Source organism: Eubalaena glacialis, chromosome 14, assembly GCF_028564815.1.
Source record: "Eubalaena glacialis isolate mEubGla1 chromosome 14, mEubGla1.1.hap2.+ XY, whole genome shotgun sequence".
Taxonomy (NCBI): domain Eukaryota; kingdom Metazoa; phylum Chordata; class Mammalia; order Artiodactyla; family Balaenidae; genus Eubalaena; species Eubalaena glacialis.
The window spans coordinates 11,550,020-11,572,182 of record NC_083729.1 but is presented as its reverse complement, the minus strand read 5'-3'; the positions used below and the strand labels follow the sequence as shown (position 1 = coordinate 11,572,182).

The following is a 22,163-nucleotide window of genomic DNA, read 5'->3' as shown; positions in this document are numbered from 1 at the left end:
GTAACCATAAGTTTGTTTTTCACATCTGCGACTCTATTTCTGTTTTGTAAATAAGTTCATTTGTACCATTTTTTTTAGGTTCCACATATAAATGATATCATATGATGTTTGTTTTTCTCTGTCTGACTTACTTCACAGTATGACGATCTCTGGGTCCATCCACATTGCTGCAAATGACATTATTTCATTCTTTTTTTATGGCTGGGTAATATTCCATTGTATATTTGTACCATATCTTTTTTAAACATTCCTCTGTCGATGGACATATAGGTGCTTCCATGTCCTGTCTATTGTAAATAGTGCTTAGCTTATTTTAGTTGATTCCTTTGGCTATTTTGGTGAATCACAACCTTCTGTAACCTCCTAAGAAAGAATTCATGGGAAGTATATTTTTTGAGGGCTTGTATGTCTAAAGATGCTCTTGAGAATTCTTATGTTACTCTAGTGTAAAATCCATTTTTTTTTTTTGTCTATTCTTTTGGTCCCCCTTCTCTCTGAAAGCTAAGATTTTATTTTATATTTTCCCCCAGTGTTCTGAAATTTGACTGTGTTATGTCTTGGAGTAGGTTTTTTTTTTTTTTTTCAAATATCCATGGTATTGGCCATTCAATTTGGATACTCACGTTTGGGAAAATTCACTGAATTATTTCTTTGATTATTTCTTCCCCTCTGTTCTGTTTCCTCTCTTCTCTCCAGAATGCCTATTATCTAGATATTGAGTATCCTGGACTCACCTTTAATTTTCTCATTCTCTTTTTTCCCCCTTTGTTATTGTTGAAAAAGAGAAGTAAAAGATTATTTTAATTTTTTCTGTATAGCTATTTACTTAAGGAAGAAAGTAGTTTGAAGCACTTTTGATATCTATTATAAATATAATGAATTGATACATATCTTGTTTAGAAAAAAATCATGTATTCTGGTTAATTTTTTCTGATATATTTTCTATTTACTAATTCTTCTGTGCCTCATCTCTTTTTAAAACTAGTCATTGTATTTTTAGTTTCATTTTTTTATATTCCTCATTTCTAGAAGTTCTATGTAGTTATTTTAAGAATCTCTCTTAGGAAGGGAGAAAAAGGAACTGAAATGAGTATTCAGTGAGCCACTAGTTGTTTTGAGGATTAAATACATAGTAGATATTCAGGAAATGATAGCATTGAATAAATATAATACTATTAATTTTTACCTTTTGATTTGTGTAGATCCTGTCTTGAAGAGTCCGTTGGTATATCCTTAAGAAATTTGAAGATCAGTTTCAGAAGTCTAGCCAATTAAAAAATTTAAAAATTAGAAAAGAATTTTCTAAATACAATAAATCTGAAATGCTAATAGACCTTTGTTTTACTTTAGATGAAGCTGAGTGATCACATTCAGAGTAGAGTTCTTCACATTTTATAAAATTGAATGTAATTGTATAAGCTGCAAATAATTGTTTTCTTAAATCAAATATTTCTTTTGATGATAAAATAAACATTATAAGCATAAGAAAATTGTGTTTTTTAAAAAAATTAATTTATTTATTTATTTTTGGCTGCTTTAAGTCTTCGTAGCTGCGCGCGGGCTTTCTCTAGTTTTGGCGAGCGGGGGCTACTCTTCATTGCGGTGCGTGGGCTTCTCATTGTGGTGGCTTCTCTTGTTGTGGAGCACGGGCTCTAGGCACACGGGCTTCAGTAGTTGTGGCACACAGGCTCAGTAGTTGTGGCTCGCGGGCTCTAGAGCGCAGGCTCAGTAGTTGTGGCGCACCGGCTTAGTTGCCCCGCGGCATGTGGGATCTTCCCGGAACAGGGCTGGAACCCGTGTCCCCTGCAATGGCAGGTGGATTCTTAACCACTGCGCCACCAGGGAAGTCCCTGTGTTGTTTTGTATTCTTGTCAACTTGTTATATAAAGTATGGCCTTTTAATGTTTGTTTTTATGTTTCAGATCTTGTATTTTCCTTGCATGGCTTCACTAATGTGTCTTCACTAAATTCTGCTTCTAGAACGGGGATAGAATGTGTTTTGCTTTGACATGCTTAGTTCTCTGTTGTGAATTTTGCCAAGGCTAGACAGTGCATACTCACAGTGTCACCATATATCGCACCCATGACACTCCAATTGCTGGTTTGATTTTTGTTGAGGGTGACCTATTTCTTTATGTTTACATCTTCTTTGATACCATGTTTTATTATGTAAACCTCAAGTGAGGTTTGCTCTTTTAAGGCCTTTTCTTGGTTTAGTTCAACTTATTTGTATTGTTTTAGTGCAGTTATTAATATCTTTCTCAGCACTTATATACATTTAAAAAATTTAATCTATTGTCCCTTGAAAAGTATATGTGTTCTGTTAGAGGAATTGTCTGCCTGTATTAGTAAAGATTGATGAGGTAGAAAGTCTATTCTATTGTTATTTGGCCTTTCCATTACTGTCTTATTTATTGTGGCCTGCTGTGTGCAACACAATGTTAGGTTTGTGGAAGATACAAAGATGGAGAGCAATCCTGACTTCAAGGTCTCGTATTCTTGAATGAGAAATAATATACACCTATATGTATATGCATATGCGGTTGACCCTTGAATGACATGAGTTTGAGCTGCGCAGGTCCACTTATACATGGATTTTTTTCACTAAATACATGCTATAGGAATACATGATCTACGGTTGGTTGAGTATTACATGCATGTGGGGATAGGGAGGCCCGACTGTAAAGTTATACACAGAATTTTGACTGCTAGGGGTGGGGATTGGTGCCCCTAACCCCTGTGCTGTTCAGGGGTCAACTGTATATCTAATATATATATATATATATATATATATATTTGTAATGTCAAATATATATATTTCTTTCTCTATTTAAATATGTGTGTGTGTATATATATACACATACATACACATATATAACAGGATTACAAACTGGAAAGAAGGAAGGGCCTTAAAAGAGTGCGCATATAATGATGTGGGGATCCAGATAAAGGAGATATTATTTCCTTGAAGGATCAGGGGAGTATGGCAGGTGGCATTAGGACTTACTTTGCAGAATGGATATGATCTGGACATGACGGGTGTTCCAGACAAAGTGACATTGTGAACAGTGACAACAGGCAGGAAACCACAGTGTATTTGTGGAAAATCTCAGTGCAGCTTGGCTGACACTGTAGGGTGTGTGTGGGAGGGGAGGAGAGGTGATAGTTGTGGTGGGAGAATGGGTGGGTGAAAGGCAGGTTGAGGTCAGGTAATTGGGAGCGTTAATTGGCTGTTCTGTTCTTTAAGGAACTCAGATTTTTGAGATGAGGAAACATATCAGCTGTGCTTTGAGGAATGTTGATTTAGTTTGGAGATACTAGTGGCTGGGTGACTCATAGGTGATAATACACTAGTTCAGGCCACAGGCAACTAGGGCCTATTCATTTTCATACATAGAATTACTATGTATACATATATATCATATTTTATTAATTTTTAAATTTTGATTAATAGATCTTATATTTCCAATTAAAATTTCAGATAATTGAAGGCAACAAATACATGCAGTGTACATTTAAGCAATAACATCTAGTATAAGAGCTCTGTTTGTCAATTGGTACCTCTCCATCTGTGGGCTCCTTGGATAAGTGACTAATTTCTTGAGTGGAGAAGAAAAATTATTATGTTTCTTTCTTTTGATTTTTCTCTTGCCTTTTTCTTCTCTTATATTTTGTATTCTTATGCCCCACATTTTTCTTGTCTTTTTTAAAAGAGGTGCATTTTATATCTTAATCTTTTGGTGTTTTTTTGCTTTGTTTAGTTTATTTCATGATGACTCTTCCATTGTCTTGGTTTTTTACAAAGGTCAGTATTAGACTTCTTTTTTCCTAGCAGTATTTCAGGCGCATAAGTGGGGTTCACTTGGGAACGTAGGTTTGAAATGATCATACATTCAATAGTTATTACATGATAATAACTTGTCATAAGTCAGATTACCTTATTACTTCTTAAGCCTTTCAGTTTTTGGCCTAGGATGTAAGTACATAAAGGTATTTCTGGGGGAATGGTCTCAAAAATTTTGGAAAGGTAAGTACATTATGAAACCACAGGAGGAGGGCCTCTTCTTGGTTCTGCAATCATGTACAATTTCTGATAGCAGTCAACTTGGAGATGGATGACTGCATTAAAGTTTCTGAATGAAAATTGTTATAAAGCAAGGAATATGTGTAAATGCCCTGTTGTGCATGACAAAAATATTGCTAGGTTGTTTATATTTTCCATTATATGGTCTTTTTTTAAGTTAAGAAGCTGAAATATTCATCACATTTTTATTTATTTTTGGTTACTCTAGTAATGTGATCGTGTGATATTTACCATCCACAAGGATTTTGTAAATGTGAAATATGTCAGCCAGAGTGGAGTTAGGATAAATTGGTAATATACAAACTCAAGGTTTTATGAAATTCACTGTTTTGCTTGATGCTGTGAGCACTATTGAAGAAGAGAAATTGGGGTGGTAAATTGGGTAATATGAAACAAAAATTAATTGAAAGGCTTTGGGATAAGCTCTATGGATTTGCTGATTTTGACTGTTTTCTTTCTACGTATTCTAACTCACAGCCTGATGAATGCATTTTATCCTCTCCAGGCTATCTCATATTCCAGTTTTGCTCCCCCTCCTACACCTACCCCAACCCTTCCCTGCCTTCTGTTTTTGGTTTTCAGTGTCCTCTTTGTTGTGTTAGTTTTGGCTTACATGGTACCCTGATTCCAGCTACGAGGAATCTCGTACCTCTGCATTCTTAGAGGGGATGATGTTTAAACTTGCAGTACCGGTGGGTACTGTGCTTGGTGGTGGAGATTCAGATGTGGTGCCTGCCCTCTAGGAGTGTACAGTCTATTTTGGGAGTCATACATTCGTAAATAAGGGCACCCACGTAACGTGAGTAAGTTCAAATACAATACTTTATCTGTGTACAGTAGTCTCCCCTTATCCACGGGGCATATGTTCCAAGACCCCCGGTGGATGCCTGAAATCACAGATAGTACTGAACCCTTCATATACTATGTTTTTTTCTTATACATATGTACCTGTGATAGAGTTTAATTTATAAATTAGGCACAGTAAGAGAATATTTGAGTTGCCAGCGTCACTGTTGTTGTGCTGGGGGGCCGTTATGAAGTAAAATAAGGCTTTCGTGAACACAAGCACTGCAATACCTCGGCAGTCCGTATCTGATAACGTGGATGGCTGTTAAGTGCCTAAAGTGTGGGGTGCACCGGCCAAAGGGAGGGTTCACCTCCTGGGCTGCATGGAGCAGGATGGCACGGGAAGGTGCAGGATTTCATTACACTACTCAGAATGGCGTGCAGTTTAAAACTTATGACCTGTTTATTTCTGGAATTTTCCATTTAATATTTTTGGACTGCAGCTGACTGTGGGTAACTGGAATTGCAGGAGGCGAAACTGTGGATAAGTGGGACTACTGTATCCTGCTTTCAACAGCTTTTTATTGTTTTGAGGTTTTGATCCTAATTTTATTGTAAATTTCTACAAGCAATATCTGACTTATTCAACTTTGAATCTCCAATAGTTCCTTGATAACTACACAAAGATAGTGTTTGAAGGTAACTTTCTAGATCCTGAATTACATCTCAACAAAGACAAAGGCTAGAAAACATGTCTCCTTTCTTGGGCCCTTTTGAGAAGCCACCCATTCTCAGAATCCTTGATGACTCTTTGATACTAATTTTAAGTGTATAATTCAATGACTTTTAGTAAATGTATAGAGTTGTGCAAACACTACTCCAGTCAGTTTTAGAATATTTCCATTGTCCCTAAAGATCTCTCATGCCTGTGAGTTTCGTGGAATGTAAATCACACCTCAGTAAAACTGTAAAAAATAAAGGACTGCATAAGAAAGAAAAAAAAGATCCTTTAAGTAGGCTTTCGTTTGAACACTTTCATCTTTTTTTTAAATTAAAAAATTACTTTTAATTTATTTACAGTAAAATTCACTCTTTTTGGTGTACATTGCTTTTTTTAAAAAATTTTATTGAAGTATAGTTGATTTACAATGTTGTGTTAATTTCTTCTGTACAGGAGTGATTCAGTTATACATATACATACATATATATATTCTTTTTCATATTCTTTTCCATTATGGTTTCTCACGGGATATTGAATATAGTTCCATATGATGTACAGTAGGATCTTGTTGTTTATCCATCCCATACATAATAGTTTGCCTCTGCTAATCCCAAACTTCCATTCCTTCCCTCCCTTACTTCCCCTCCCCGTTGGCAACCATAAGTCTGTTCTCTATATCTGTGAGTCTGTTTTTGTTTCATAGATATGTTGATTTGTATCATATTTTAGAGTCCACATATAAGTGATACCATTTGGTATTTGTCTTTCTCTTTCTGACTTACTTCACTTAGTATGATGATATCTAGGTCCACCCATGTTGCTGCACATGGCATTATTTCATTCTTTTTGATGGCTGAGCAATATTCCATTGTATATGTATACACACCTTTATCCATTCATCTGTCGATGGACATTTAGGTTGTTTCCATATCTTGGCTATTGTAAATAGTGCTGCTATGAACATAGGGGTGCATGTATTTTTTTGAATTATAGTTTTGTCTGGGTATATGCCCAGGAGTGGGATTGCTGGATCATATGGCAACTCTATTTTTAGATTTTTGAGGAACTTCCATGTTGTTTTCCATAGTGGTTGCACCAATTTACATTTCCACCAACTGAACACTTTTATCTTTATGTTAAGGATACTAAGGTTTATGTTAAGAAAGATACCCGTGTTTCATACAGTCTGTGGGGAAGAATCATGATTGATTAATCATGTATGTCATAGTTGTACAAAGGATGAATCTAAGCATTTGAGTGATTAATTTTTATCCTTTTGGTCAACTGTGTTAAGCCAGATACAGATTCCGCAGAAAGAACTCCAGACATTTACAAGGAATAATAAACTAAGTGTCATTTTGCCTATTAGTAGATTGCAATTAGGTAGGAGTGAACTGGCTAAAGAGTAGTTGGGTAATTGCATTCTCCTAAGTATGCACTGATAGGGATTGCTACTATTCTTGGGAAGGCTCAGAAGATGCAAGACGAGATGTCTTTAGAAAGCTGTTAATTTTAGGCGAGACTGAGGAATACCTTTAAGTAATGGCATGTTGAAGTGCTAAAGGGCTATGCTTTACGTATCCTGATTTGGTCATCTCATGGGGGTTTCTGATTTCCCCTAACCAACACTCAGCACTTTATTTTTTTAAATTTATTTATTTTATTTATTTTTGGCTGTGTTGGGTCTTCGTTGCTGCACGCGGGCTTTTCTCTAGTTGCGGCGAGCGGGGACTACTCTTTGTTGCGGTGCGCGGGCTTCTCATTGCGGTGGCTTCTCGTTGTGGAGTGCAGGCTTCGGTAGTTGTGGCTCGCGGGCTCTAGAGCGCAGGCTCAGTAGTTGTGGCGCCCGGGCTTAGTTGCTGCGCGGCATGTGGGATCTTCCCGGACCAGGGCTCGAACCCGTGTCCCCTGCATTGGCAGGCGGATTCTTAACCACTGCGCCACCAGGGAAGTCCCTCAGCATTTTAAACATGAGTCCTTTACACTCATGGGATAAAGGAGGTATTCCAAGTAAATAACTAGTACTTAGTGGGGGGATCAAAAATGTTTTTCGTGTGAATGAGCTCTCATGAGGCGTGATGATGACTTCACTGGCACAAAATGGAAGGAAAACAGTCTTGGGCATAGAATGGGATGGGGTGCAGTAGAGTACGCATAGGGGGCCACGATCTCTTCTTCATACATCACCCCTGTCTAGGGAAATGTCCATTGGTCCTACAAATGTTTAAATTATATCTTGTGGAGGAGATAGTGTTGAGAGTGCCCTACTTAAAGGTTTACCCAAGGGCATAGGTAAATTTTGTTCTCCTCTTATAAGGTGTAAGATCCATCTAGACCTGTGAGATGCTTTTGGAAGCTAATCAGTGGGCCTTTATAGCCGTTACATTGCCATAAAATTGCCCATCTTTCTCTCTGGTTCCTAAGGTCATATATATTCTGTGAGAATCAGGGCAGTGATGTGTAAATGATACACTCTGTTGACAGCTGGAGGAGCAGTTGGGTATAAATTACATTAGGAAGTTTTTCATAAGCCCTAGCTAGATAAGATTAATAATTTCATGAAGGATTGCTTCTAGAAAAGGAATGAGTACTGTAGTCCTGATTCTTGTTAATTATCTTCCACTGCAGTGAGAGAGTGTGTTCAGCCTTTGATAATGTAGGGGCTGTTGACATTTGAGAGATTAATGCGCAGCCTTGTAGCTGGGAAGTATGAATGTCAGTAATCGAGTATATTAACTTATATTAAGGAGCTTTTCATGTTGCCTTTAGAATTCTCATTCCTCCACTGTGAGAAAATTCTTCTTTCCCTGAGTTCAGGTTGGGTTTTTGAAGAGAAATGAAGAGGTGCTGTTGTCTGCACAGAAAGCTGCATTGTCTTGGCGGATGTGAAAATCCTTAGGTGTGAATTAAGGGACTTGCTGAGCTTCACAGACTGATTTTTCTTTTTTTTTTTCCCACAGGCATTTGTTTCTGAGGAGGCAGGGAAGTGGAGAGTCTTGGCCATATCCTGTGATCTGCTTTTATCCAGGATATGTTACAGATAGGTAGACATGTGTGACTCAGAAGTATCTTGATCCTTAGCAGCCTCCACCTGGCTGTCTTTTAAGAAGACAGTCTTCTTTATTAGTTTGACTTTTTTTTGCCTACCACTGAAAAAAATTAAATTATTTGGAAATCAGCTTTAACGCATCAGTCAGTCCTCTCTTTGGAGATTCTTTGATAAGAGGGGCTAGTTCTCATTATGTTACAGTTACATTTAAATGGGCCTTTGTAGACCTTAATAAAGTTTTTAATCTCTTCAGCTGGTAAATCAACCAATCTCCCTCCCTCCCTCTCGCTCTCTCTCCGTCCCCCCACCCCCGAGTGTTTTGGTTGTAGTTTAACCTGATAACTTTATATGTCAGTGAATTTCATGAATCTTAAGCAAGATATTTTGTACTTGGGTTATACGTTTTTCCCCCCTGATTTTAAGGCCTACTCCACAATCCCTCTGCAAAATTTATGGAAATGCCATTTTAAGAAGTCACTTGGGCCAGATTGAATTTCTTCTTATACTTGGAGTGATGCTAGCTGTTGTGGATCTCTCTTTGGAGAAGAGAGCTGAAAGAAGACTACTGAGTTATCTTAGGTTATTTTATAGGAATTAAGGAATGATGCTTAATTATGTTTTTTAAAAATTTTTATTGGAGTATAGTTGCTTTACAATGTGTTAGTTTCTACTGTACAGCAAAGTGAATCAGCTATACATGTACAAATATCCCCTCTTTTTTGGATTTCCTTCCCATTTAGGTCACCACAGAGTATTGAGTAGAGTTCTCTGTGCTATACTGTAGGTTCTCATTAGTTATCTATTTTATACATAGTATCAATAGTGTATACATGTCAATCCCAATCTCCCAGTTCATCCCACCCCCACCTTCCCCCTTGGTAACCATACGTTTGTTCTCTATGTCTGTGTCTCTATTTCTGCTTTGTAAATAAGATCGTCTATACCAATTTTTTCAGATTCCACATATATGCTATTAATTTTGTTTTATAAACAGAAAATTAAAAAAATATATTTGTGATATGATAGAATGTGTACTGGATTAGGAGACAGGAAATCTGTGCTACTTATTAGCTCTGTAACCTCAAGTCATCATTCTTTTTGGACCACATTTTGCTGCACTGCATTGGGCACAGACAGTAGATGGTGGTTTTAGCAAGCTGCTCAAGTACCAAGGACATCCAGTATAGACTACTAGGTAGCATTTAACAGAGCAAAATTGTGGCAGGGAGTTTGGTAGCAGGCATTATGGAAAGATACATTGTCGGGGACAGCTGGCAGGCAACAGTTAGCAGGATTCAGTGGGGGGAGGTAGGGTTCAAAGACAGGACTTATTTTCCTGAGAGAACAAGTTTGAGAAAGACTTCAAAAATTAAACTATTGGTATTGAAATAGAAGGTGAGAATTTGGTTTCAGAACCTGGACTGTTCTGAAATCAGGATTCAAAGTAGACATGGAACGGATCAGACAGAGGGATGCTGAACATATTATATTGTGCTTTTGCAGTGAAGTTGCCTAAATCCATCCTAATGATGGGGGGGGAATTAAGTTTTTAGATGATGATCATTGTCATCAGCTGTGGGTTGAGGGATGGCAACAGGCGCAGAGACATTCAAGAAATCCAAGATGAACAGAATTTTTAATATTGAACTGGTAAGATTTTTGTAGCAAAGAATATTTAAGATCAAATTAGAATGAATTAAAATTGGGAACATTTCTATGATCCCAAGAGAAGAACGGCTTCTAGCTGTGAAGTAGTAGGTAACAGTTTTTGAGCCCTTACTTTGCCAGGCATGGTCTTAAGTACTTTTAATTTGGGGGCATGTAATTTCTTCTTCTTTCTTTCTTTGTTTTCCCCCTTCCTTGCTGGTTGTATGCCACAAGCCCATTGGTCATCGGACAGGGAACATACAAGAGTTTCTTGCTCTATCATTTCAAATTCATTTCCTTGGCTTTAAGGAGTTTTAAGCCACTAGATGGCAGATTTTTTTCAACAATTACTAGACTGAAGACTTTTCTTAATAAGCCAGTTATAACTCTTCTTGTAATCAATTTGTAGGGTCCCCTTTAGCTCTCCCAGGGCATCCAGATCACGTCTGGTGTGATGCGTGGGGCACACGTTCCATCCCTCCCTTCCTTTCCTCGGATGGGCCTGACCACCCTCTTCTCACTGCCTCTTGCTCTGCTCTGGCCTCTGCCTTTACTCCTTCTCATTTAATTCACTCCTTGTGTTTTTTGGCTCCATCACTTACAGTTTATTTTTCTTGTCTGATACCTACATTCCTGCTTTGAATTTTAGACTCTTAGAATGTCAGAGCTGGAAAAGAGTTTCATCCATCATTTGGCTCAGCCCCTTCATTTCTCAGGTGGGAGAACTGAAGCCTGGAGAGGTTAAGCCAAGGACGACGGGGGGCTCTGGGTCGGATTTATCTTCGTGCCGCTGCAGTTCTGGGCACATAGTGCGCAGAGAGGTGATTCCTGACTGAAACAGCTGTGGTAAATGCTTTGAAGGATACAGACACGGTCTCTGTGTCCGAGTGGCTTAACGTTTAGTGATGGAGGCATGATTTAAGTAACTGTTACCGTTTAGAAGGTAGCAGGTGATAATGTGCTTGGGAAGCGAGCAGGATAAACCATCCTGTATTGTTAAGGACCCTTTGAACTTTCTGCCCTGCTACCCCTGCTCGCCTTTCACAGGCTGGGAGCGCTCACTGCGTTTCTCACCATCCTCCCAGCACACCATTTACAGACTCGTCTCCGTGCTCTTGTACATTGTGTTCTCTTGGCTGAGCAGGCTCTTTACCTGATCCCTTTATCTGTTTGGGAAGTTGTTTAAAGGAGAAACCTTTCTCTGGTGTTACCCTGTGAAGCCTTCCTTGACTTCTTCCTCCACGCAGTTAATTGGTCCTGAAGGCTACTTTTGTGCCTAACTCAGGGGTCCCTGCAGCAGTGGTCTGGGTTGGCTTGTCCTTCCCCTGGAGTGGACAGTGCTCGTTGTCGTTCTCGTGTATGAATATGTGTCCACAGCCATCTGAGAAAGGAGGGCGCCCCCGAGCCTCACCCCATGGTTGGTACTAACGCACTGGGAGAGCTAAACACGACTCTACAAATTGATTCTGAGAATTAGAGGTGGTTTAGTGAGCAAGCTCTTCATTTGTCTTGCGCATTCCTGATTGCTTAGCACGTGGTTTGCTTTTATAAATTTTGATGGGATGAAGGAAACTAATATTACAGTTACTCTGTTGCAAAGGTATTTGAACCTGATACACCTGACTCCTAGACCCATGATTTTCCTATTGCCCACAAAATTTTCAGGTTGAAGATTATTGGGAAAGTTCTTTCTCCTACTCTCGTGCTTTTGTTAACGAGTAGTTTAAACTCCTACACATCGAGGGCTTTAGTCTTCAGAATTTAATATGTACTATAGAAATTCCATATTGCTTTATGTCTTTATAGAATAATTTAAAAATAATCACTTGCTTCAAAATGTGATTCCTGAAGTAAGTACTTAAGAGCCAAATACTGTATATTTAAGGAGGCTTTGCTTACCACTGCATGTAAATATTTCTGGGTGGAGGAGCTTACTGCAACAGAAAATAACATTAGTGATATAAGTTATTTTCTGCAGTATTGTCTGCGGTTTTAATTTTTGCAAAAATCTAGTGATCCTTTCAGTAGTAAATCACAGAATGCTTAAGATGTAATTATTAACATATAAACAGCTTCAAAATGTCACAAAGCAAATGATATGCTAATTTCATTCTCAGTATTTGACTAGGCTTGTGGGTTGATGCTAAGCGTTACAGCCAATTTACTGAATTTTTTTCTCTTGGACTTCATTAACTGGAAGAAATTTATGTACATCATTTGGGATACTGTATCTTGATTTTCCTCTTTTTAAGTTAGAAACAGAGAATAGTACAGGGGATGATTTAATGAACACCTAAGTACCTACTACCCAGCATTAACAAATATTGAGATTATATTTTTTACTTAAGGTGTGTGTGTATGTATGTGTATAGTTATACCCAGATATATAAATAAAAGAGAGACAGTAGTACAGACAAAATTTCCTACTTCCATTCCTCTGTCTCACTTTCTCTTTCTAGAGGCAGCCTGCTATCATGGTTTTAGTGTGCGACCTTCCAATATGTATTTTTATATTTGTTCTTTTTACACTATATGTTTCCCTGAACAGTTTACTGAATTTATTTATCCCTTTTAAACATTTAAAATATTTCTAATTTTTCTGCATTATAAATAGTGCTACATGAGGTATTCTTTTACCAAGAGATAAATATACCTGTGCAAGAATTTCTCTAGAGTTGTCTTAGAACTCAATTTGGGATATTTTTTGGGAAGGGGTGCATTTTTCTTTTTTTTTTTTTTTTTTAAATTTTTATTTATTTTTGGCTGTGGTGGATCTTCGTTTCTGTGCGAGGGCTTTCTCCAGTTGCGGCGAGCCGGGGCCACTCTTCATCGCGGTGCGTGGGCCTCTCACTGTCGCGGCCTCTCCCGTTGCGGAGCACAGGCTCCAGACGCGCAAGCTCAGTAGTTGTGGCTCACGGGCTTAGTCGCTCCGTGGCATGTGGGGTCCTCCCAGACCAGGGCTCGAACCCGTGTGCCCTGCATTGGCAGGCAGACTCTTAACCACTGCGCCACCAGGGAAGCCCAGGGGTGCATTTTTTAGATATTGTCATATCATTCTCCAAAATGATTACTACAGTCTTACCAATAGTTTTATGAGAGTTACTGTGTCTCTAAGCATAGAGGGTGGCTGGCATAAATCTTTGTTGCTTTGATCTGCATTACTGGCTTTTGTATTTCTCTTCTTGTGACTTGCTTATTCTTTGTCCGTTTTTCTTTTGGGCTGGTTGTGGGAGATTTTTATGGAGTCTGTCTGCTAAAACATATACTCTGTTAGCTTTATGTCTTATAAATAACTTTTCCTGGTGTGTGCCTTGTCTTTGCACTTTATGGAGAGGAATTTTAGATTTTAATGTGGTCAAATTTGAAGGAGAACATCTTAATGACACTAGGGTAGGAAAGTTTTTGACAGGTCAGGATGCACAAAGCACAAGCCATCAAGGGAAAGGTTATCAGTGTGAATGGAGTTGGCTCTTTTTAGAACTCTACCCTCCCATGTGAATTTTATATTGTCTAGTTCCATTACATCAGTTTGTTCAGTTCCATAAGAAATTCTGTTGGGATTTTATTTGAAATTTCTTTCAATTTATAGATTAAGAATAATTGGCATCTTTAAGGTATTGAGAGTTCATCAAAGAACATGGTATGTCTCTTTGTGCGTAACTCTATGTCCTTCAGGAACATTTTGAAATTTTCTTCCTGATGTTTTCCTTTACGAGATTCTCGCCTTAGCGTTCTGTGCTGCCCTCTTTATCACTGTGACTCCCCACCCCTGTTACCAGGACCCTGTTCTTCTCCCTGCCTCATCTTCTCATATCTTACTGCTGAAACCTAGCAAGGATGAGGACGGGCAAGGGGAAGAGGGGGGTCTGTAACATGTTTCTCTCTGTGCTACTTCAGGAGAAAGTTGGAGCTTTAAATTCACTCACTCACTCAGGAGACATTTATTGCATATATGGTGCTGGGCCTCGGACTTCTCTCATTTCCATCGACTGTTTTCAGTTTAGTTACATGGTGTCACTTCACTTTGGCTAGAGTTGCCCAGGAAGCCTGTTCTAACACTGTGATCATGATGAAGGTGGTTTATTTACTAGGCCAGGCATCACTGCCAACCTGCTTTTGTTTTCCTAAATCACTTGTAGCTGAGCCCTGGTCAACATTGAGTCCTGTGAATCAATAAAGTAATGGACCAAATTAACATCTTGAATTGGGATTGATACCCCTTGGCACGTATAACTGAAGATAACCCTTCAGTAGATGTGGACTGGGTTATCTCCATATATGGCTATTATCTTCGCACCACTTAATTCTAGGCTCTCAGCTGTTCTTTCTTTTTATGTGCCCTTAATTAGAGAGTGAGCTTTTTGAATGCAGGGAGCATACCTTGTTCATCTCTGTATACTCAGTGCCCTGCACGTTGCCTGGCACACAATAGCTGCTGGTTACCCGTTTTGTGAATATGTTGATGAACGCATCTCAGTACCCCCTCCCTTTAAACACAAGTAAGCACACACATGCCTGTCTGCACGGGTGAACACATGCACGGTCTTGTAGCTGGAGCATCAGTGTCCCAAAGCTGCCATACCATCTGGTGGGAACAATACACGATTAGTTCCATCATTCTGCCTTCCTTCCACTTACTCTTCAGTCTGGCATGAATGGAGAAAAGGCTGTTTGGAAGCAGTTACTGAATCTTTTATTTTTATTTATCCTTTAATAGATCTTTATTGGAGGATAATTGCTTCACAATACTGTGTTAGTTTCTGTTGTACAACAAAGTGAATCAGCCATATGCATACATATATCCCCATATCCCCTCCCTCTTGAGTCTCCCTCCCACTCTCCCTATCCCACCCCTCTAGGTGGACACAAGGCACTGAGCTGATCTCCCTGTACGGCTGCTTCCCACTAGCTGTTTTACACTTGGTAGTGTATGTATGCCGATGCTACTCTCACTTTGCCCCAGCTTCCCCCTCCCCGCCCCGTGTCCTCAAGTCCATTCTCTATGTCTATGTCTTTATTCCTGCCCTGCCACTAGGTTCATCAAGTACCAGTTTTTTTTTTTTTTTTAAGATTCCATATATATGTGTTAGCATTTGGTATTTGTTTTTCTCTTTCTGACTTCACTCTGTATGACAGACTCTAGGTCCATCCACCTCACTACAAATAACTCAATTTTGTTTCTTTTTATGGCTGAGTAGTATTCCATTGTATATATATATCACATCTTCTTTAACCACTCATGTGTTGATGGACATTTAGGTTGCTTCCATGTCCTGGCTATTGTAAATACTGCTACAGTGAACATTGTGGTACATGTCTCTTTGAATTATGGTTTTCTTAGGGTGTATGCCCAGTAGTGGGATTGCTGGGTCTCAAAAAACTAAAAATAGAATCTCTTTTATTTTTAATCGAACTTATCTTGTTGTAACCAATTTGATCTATTCACGGCCATGTTTATCAGAATTCATAGGGAGGAAGTGTCTTCTAGTATCAAGACCAGGAGATAAGAAGAAATCTGAAATCTCAGTTAGCTCTCCTTCCACAGTCAGGCAACGTAAAGTTTTATGCATATATTTTAAAATCTGAAAATTAAATATGACATCTGTCCTCTCCATGACATAGTAGTGCAAACTAAATAGTAATGCTCAACCCCTTGAGAAAAGAATTATATGGTTACTATAAAAATATATATATTTATTTATACATGGTCAATGTTGTACACTGAGTAGAGAAAAATTATTTCATTATCAGGATCTGCTTTATCCAGGCCCTTTAGAGATTTGTTGAATTCTCAAATAGTGTTTTATTTTTATTATAACAATAGGCTACTGCTTTTTGAAGATATGTTTTATGAGAATCACGTTTTCCCTTTGAAAAAGTAGTGTGACTATATTCAGAAATGTAGGTATTCAAAATTACCTGTTTTGTTTCTATTTATTCAGAGGAGTTTTTCCTAACAAACTGACTTTTGAAAAAAAAGTTCCTTATGGAAAATTTGCAGCATGTTCACAGAATATACTGACTCCCTTGTGCCTGCCATTCAGTTTAACAGTCGACTCGTGGCCAGCCTCATCTCATCTGTGGCCTCAGCTGAGCCTCCACCCTCCTGTGCCTAGAGTATCATGAAGTAAATTCTGGACAGCCTAGTATTTCCTCTGAATATTTCAGTGTGTATTTCTAAAAAATAAGGACTCTAAAAAAACATAAGCATGAAACCATTGTCATATACAAAGATAATTAACAATAATTTGTCCATATCTTCAGATATCCAGACTGTGTTCTCTTTTAATTCATTGATCTGCTCTCCATTCTCTCCTCCTCTCTCACTCTTACAGAGAGAGAGAGAGAGAGAGAGAGAGAGAGTGTGTGTGTGTGTGTGTGTGTGTGTTCGGAAGAAGCCAGGTCATTTATTCTGTAGTTTTCTACTGTGTAGATTTTTTAGATTTCCCATTGTTTATTAATTTTTATTTATTTATTTTTAACATCTTTATTGGAGTATAATTGCTTTACAATGTTGTGTTAGTTTCTGCCGTATAATAAAGTGAATCAGCTATATGCATACGTATATCCCCATATCCCCTCCCTCTTGCGTCTCCCTCCCACCCTCCTTATCCCACCCCTCTAGGTCGTCACAGAGCACTGAGCTGATCTCCCTGTGCTATGCAGCTGCTTGCCACTAGCTATCTATTTTACATTTAGATTTCCCATTGTTTAGATTGCACCTTTGAACTGTTGTTTGAAGTATTTTTCTTTTTTCAACTGTATTTTTTTCAAATTGGTAGTTAGAGCCAGAGGAATGATATGATTTTATCTGCATTAGGTCTACTTTTTTTTTTTGAAATTGTTTTGGTGTAAAGATCATTTGAGCAGAATGGTTGCTATAGGCAAGTAATACTCGTACTCCTACCTTGACTTTGGACCAAAATCTCTTTTGCCCTGGTGAACAGGGTTAATTCCGTGTTGGCTCTGAGGACTGGCCGAGGGTGGAAATAGCCCAGCGGGTTGCTTCAAGCATCTTCTCAAAGTTTGTTGCTTATGATTTGCTGTGATGGAAACTTGTTAGACTATATATAAAAGCAGTAGGAAAAATGCTTTGAGTGAAGGCTCAAGTTGTGTTTGTGAATAAAGCACATTTACATTACTTTATGAATTTTGAGACCTTGAGTTGGGCTAAGCTCTGTGGCTAAACCTAGAAGGGTTTTATGCAGTTTTGAAAGTTTTACATCTGAGAGTATATGTAGAGATGAGATTTTAAAATATTATTATTGTTGTTTTTTTAATTGTTGTTAGCTTAGTTCAGAATAGGAACTAACATGGTGTTGTAGGTCACTTGTGCTTCAAAAACAGACTGACAGAAAAAGAGATCATTATGCTGTATACCTTAAGCTTATACAGTGCTGTATGTCAGTTATATCTCATTAAGAGTGAAGAAAAAAAGAAAGGAAGGTGGTCAAATGAGAAGAGGGCAGTTGGTGGAATTAGAGACTGACAGGTTGTCTGAATTCCGGGGCTGGGAAATAAACCAGGTGTGTGTTAGTTTTCTGTGGTTGCTCTAACAGATTACCACAAATTTAGGGGCTTAAAATAAATTTGTGTTACATTACTGGAGGTGAGAAGTCCGAAATGGGTCTCACTGAGCTAAGATCAAGGTGTCAGCAGGGCTGTGTCCTCGCTGGAGGCTCAGGGGGACAATCTGTCTTCTTACCTTTGCCAGCTTCTAGAGCAGCCCAGCTTCCTTGGCCCCTTCTATCCTCAAAACCAGCAGTGACTGGGCGAATCTTTTTCTCACATCACATCACTGTGACACTGACTCTCCTGCTTCCCTCTTCTGCTTTTAAGGACTTTTGTGGTTATTTGGGCCACCTGGAAAATCCAGGATAATCTCCCTGTTTTAAGGTCATTTGCTTATTAGCAACCTTAAATCCATGTGATGCAACATGTTCACAGGTTCTAGAGATTAAGACATGGGCATCTTTGGGGGCCATTATTCTGCTTGCCCCACAAGGTAAGCAGAATTAACAGAGGACAGGTGTTGCCTTCTGCGCTAACCTGTAGAGCTCTGTCTGACTGCCCTTGAGCACATACCCTTCCACTGACGGTCTCAGCGGGCTATATTGAGTAACTCATGGTGTTACCTCATGAGGTACTTAGAATTATAGAAGATTTAAGAGTTATCATTGGTTAACGTAACCATAAAACCAAGTCAGTCTTTTGATATGCCAACTCTGAGGAGTCTTAGGAAGTGTCATTTCCTTCCCCCTTTTGATTTCTATGCAGAAACTAAAATTTTTGAAGTTTTGATTTATCTATGAGCATGGTCTAGAAAAAGATAAGCACTAATTTGTTGTGTGAGGAAGTGCATCCTTTTTTTTGACACAGTGGGAGCCTGGTGATGATAGATATCAGGTACGTTTTGATGTAAAGGGAGCCTGATGTTGTTTTCTGTCATTTGGGATGGTGCTAGATTGTGTAGGGGGGAGCGTTGTGTGGACATGACCAGAGAAACCTGGTCTTTTTCTTAAGCAGCAGGGAGTTCCCTGCCTGTAGGGAGGGCCTTTTTAAAAAATTGAGACATTAAGAAGGATGTGGCTTCTCTCTTCTGTTACTCCATTGCCTTATTGTCATTGGGGACAACAAGTGTTTTCCTTTAATATATCAGAAGTTTTACTTTCAAACATTTTTCTTTTTTCTATAGGTGATTATGATGTCTTATACGTTCCCTGCCAGGTTTACTAAACATGACTTAACTTTAAAAATCATGACTGTTGGGTTCCATTATTAATCAGCTCAGTTTGTGTAGTGGTCACACAGTCTTTTAACTTTTAGTACTTGTTAGCCTGCTTGTCCTGTTGGTAACTGGCCTCTAATTGCAATGAAGTATAACAAACAGAAAGGTGCACCAGTCATGATGTACAGTCTTATTTCAGTATAGTTATTAGTGCCCCATCCACAGCAATCCCAGCTGTCATTTCTTTCTAGCATCTGTAATTGTGCCCTCATTGCTTCCGATGCACTGCTGTTAACTAGTACATATGTGTCTATGTGAGGTGACGTATCTGTTTATTAAAGTTTATTGGTGTTGATATAGTTCCTTAGATATTCAGTGGCCAACCTGAAAACATTTTTTTTCTCATTTCTAAGTTCTCATCTGAGTTTCAGATGTTTGAATGTGTAAATGAAGGTGAAATTCTAGTTGAAAACCCATCTGGTTTTCTATTGGTTGTTTCCTCTAAAATATTTACCTTCTAGGATTAGTATATACTAATTTTATTTCAGTTTTCCTTGTGAAGGTTTCTGCTCTCTTTGTTTTGATGTTGTCTTGTTCCTATTTGTAATTTATCAATTCTTTTTATCTTTCTCTTTTTTAGACTTTTACTGGTCGGTGGATGTGAAACTGCTGAAGTGGGCATACCAAAAGCTGCTAGCTGTGGACTCTCTGCCTGGAGAGTTCTTTCAGGATCACCTTATTATAAGCCGGTCACTCATGGTGGAGACAGGGTCACTGCAGTAAGTCTTAGTTGTGGTATTTCACTTTGCTAATAGGTCTTAGATAAGCCCTTTGTAAGATACAGAGAAGGAAACAGTTTGCCTTAAATGAAGGAAGTAACCTAATGCAAGTGAAATTTTAGGACTTCTTTCAAATATCAAATTTATCTAAAGCATGTTTTATTTAACTTGGGTCTCATTTTTAGTAACAGTATTTGCAGATATCAGAAAAACGACCTAACAGTAATCCCGTTACTTGCGTTTGCTTATTTAGACATTAACATTTATTAAGTCCCTTTTGATGTGCCGGCAGCTGTTCTGAGTGCTGTTAATGTGTAGTAGCTCATTTAATTCTCAGTAACCCTTTGGGGTGGGTATTGTTAGTAGCCCCAGTCTGTTGATGAGGAAAGTGAAATTTAGCTGGGTCACCCCACTAGCAAGTGGCAGAATGAGGGTACAAACGCTGGCATGAGTTCCCCTGTTCAAGTTCTTAACTGCCTTCGTATTTCCATTTTGTTCCATATTGATCAGTACTATTCGTCCAACCGTTCATTTATTCATTCTTTAATTGAATTTCTGTTTTCTGTCAGTCACTCCTTTATGCTGTAATAGTCAGTATAGGCTAGGCTCTGTTGTGATAATAAAAACAGCCACATAAACAAACAAATGAACAAACCTGACATTTCTGTGGGTTACCCCATGACAGTGTGTTCCTTATTTGTGGCAAAGCCTGCTGTTGATATCATGACTACCCTGAACAGCTTGTTCCAAGTGATGACTAAAGGATATGTGGAGGCTGGTGACCTCTTGAGGGCCCACTGTCTCAGTTTATGGCCTTAGGAGGGGGAGGAGAGGACTACAAGGTGGGACTTTTTAACCGTCTTACACCAGAGCTGACATCGCTTCTGCTCACGGTTCATTCACTGAAACTCATCATGTGGCCCCTCCTACCTTCAAGGGGCCTGGGAAATAGTTTTCTGTGTATCCAGAAAGGCAAGAAAAACTAGATATTAGTGAATATTAATTGTTTCTACCATATTGGCCATCTTGGTTTTTTTTGTATAAACTGTATGATCATAATTACGTACCCTGTGCTTAGCCTGATATTTGGTGGGCACTCAGATACAATATTTTTCTAATGAGGGAAGAAACCAAGAAAGTCAGGTGAAACATGGTGTAAGTGAATGTGCTATGCTAGTTATTCCTATGAATGTATTTATTCCATTATTTCTGCCTCAAAATGTATTGATTTCAAAATAATCCTGTAAAACAATGGTTAAATGTTTTGATGTTGAAGAAGAACTAGTGAAGAGGTACTTTTGAAAAGAAATCTTTAGCAATCATAGTAAGCGTCCATTAATTATTTTCTTTAGTTTTTAGCATATACTGAAATATGTGATTGTGAATTTAACCCAACAAAGTAGTAGGTTTTTTTTTTTTTTAATTAGGTCAACTTATTGGTTCAATATGGCACCAGACCTAAAACAGTTTATATTCGTACGTCGGTTTATACAGTACTGTGTCGTGTGCTTTTTCTTCCATTCATGGTCCCTCTACTCACTCTAGCACCCATTTATTCTCCCTGCAGGATCCAGTAAGGAGTCCAGTTTGAGTGATATTAGCCACATTTCACAGATGAGGAGCCTAAGGCCCTGGGAGATCTTAACAACTAAAAATAGGGCAACAGGGGTGGAACCAGATTTTGTAGCTCCTGTTTAGCACTTTCCTCACTCCCCATGTGAAATTACATACATCTCATTGGCATTGTCAAATTTATGCTGTGATGATTATCCCATGATTTATTTTTTAAAAAAGAGTGAGTTAGCAGTTGGACATGTTATTTCATATTTGTTATAATTTAGTCATGTTCCTCTCTCCGATTTCACACCCAGCTTGTCGTTTTATATGTGAGATGTATCAGGGCAGATCCTGAAAAGAGTTTGAGCAATTTTATCTCTTGACTCTGTCTGATTGTGATGTCTGCAGCTTATTTTTTTATTTTATTTTTGGCTGCGCCACATGGCTTGCGGGATCTTAGTTCCCCAACCAGTGATTGAACCCGCGCCCTCAGCAGTGAAAGCGCTGAGTACTAACCACTGGGCCGCCAGGGAAGTCCCTGTAGCTTATTTTTAAATGGTTCAGTCAAAAAACAAGTTTTAAAAAAATATACATACACATACAGATAAAGCAAATGTGGCTAAATGTTAATAATTGGTGAACTCAGGTAAAAGGTACACTGGTATTTCATTGTGTAATCATTTCAACTTTTCAGTAGCTAGGAAATTTGTCAAAATTAAAGGTTGAGGGAAAAAAAGAGAATTGGTAAGTATGGAGGATATAAGGCGAGAGAAAGTAGGCAAACTGTGAAGGGCCATTTCAATATGGTGTAA

The 22,163-nt window shown here is 38.5% G+C and overlaps 1 protein-coding gene across 4 annotated transcripts in view; it reads left to right on the top strand.

The window, feature by feature from the left end:
- The window catches only part of NBAS (NBAS subunit of NRZ tethering complex), a 344,585-nt gene that overhangs the window by 31,243 nt on the left and 291,179 nt on the right, over positions 1 to 22,163 (top strand). For all 4 annotated transcript variants that reach the window (XM_061168818.1, XM_061168819.1, XM_061168817.1 and 1 more), the window contains one exon: positions 19,656 to 19,794. In XM_061168818.1, coding sequence (XP_061024801.1) covers positions 19,656 to 19,794 — 139 coding nt within the window. The remainder of the gene's footprint in view (positions 1 to 19,655; positions 19,795 to 22,163) is intronic.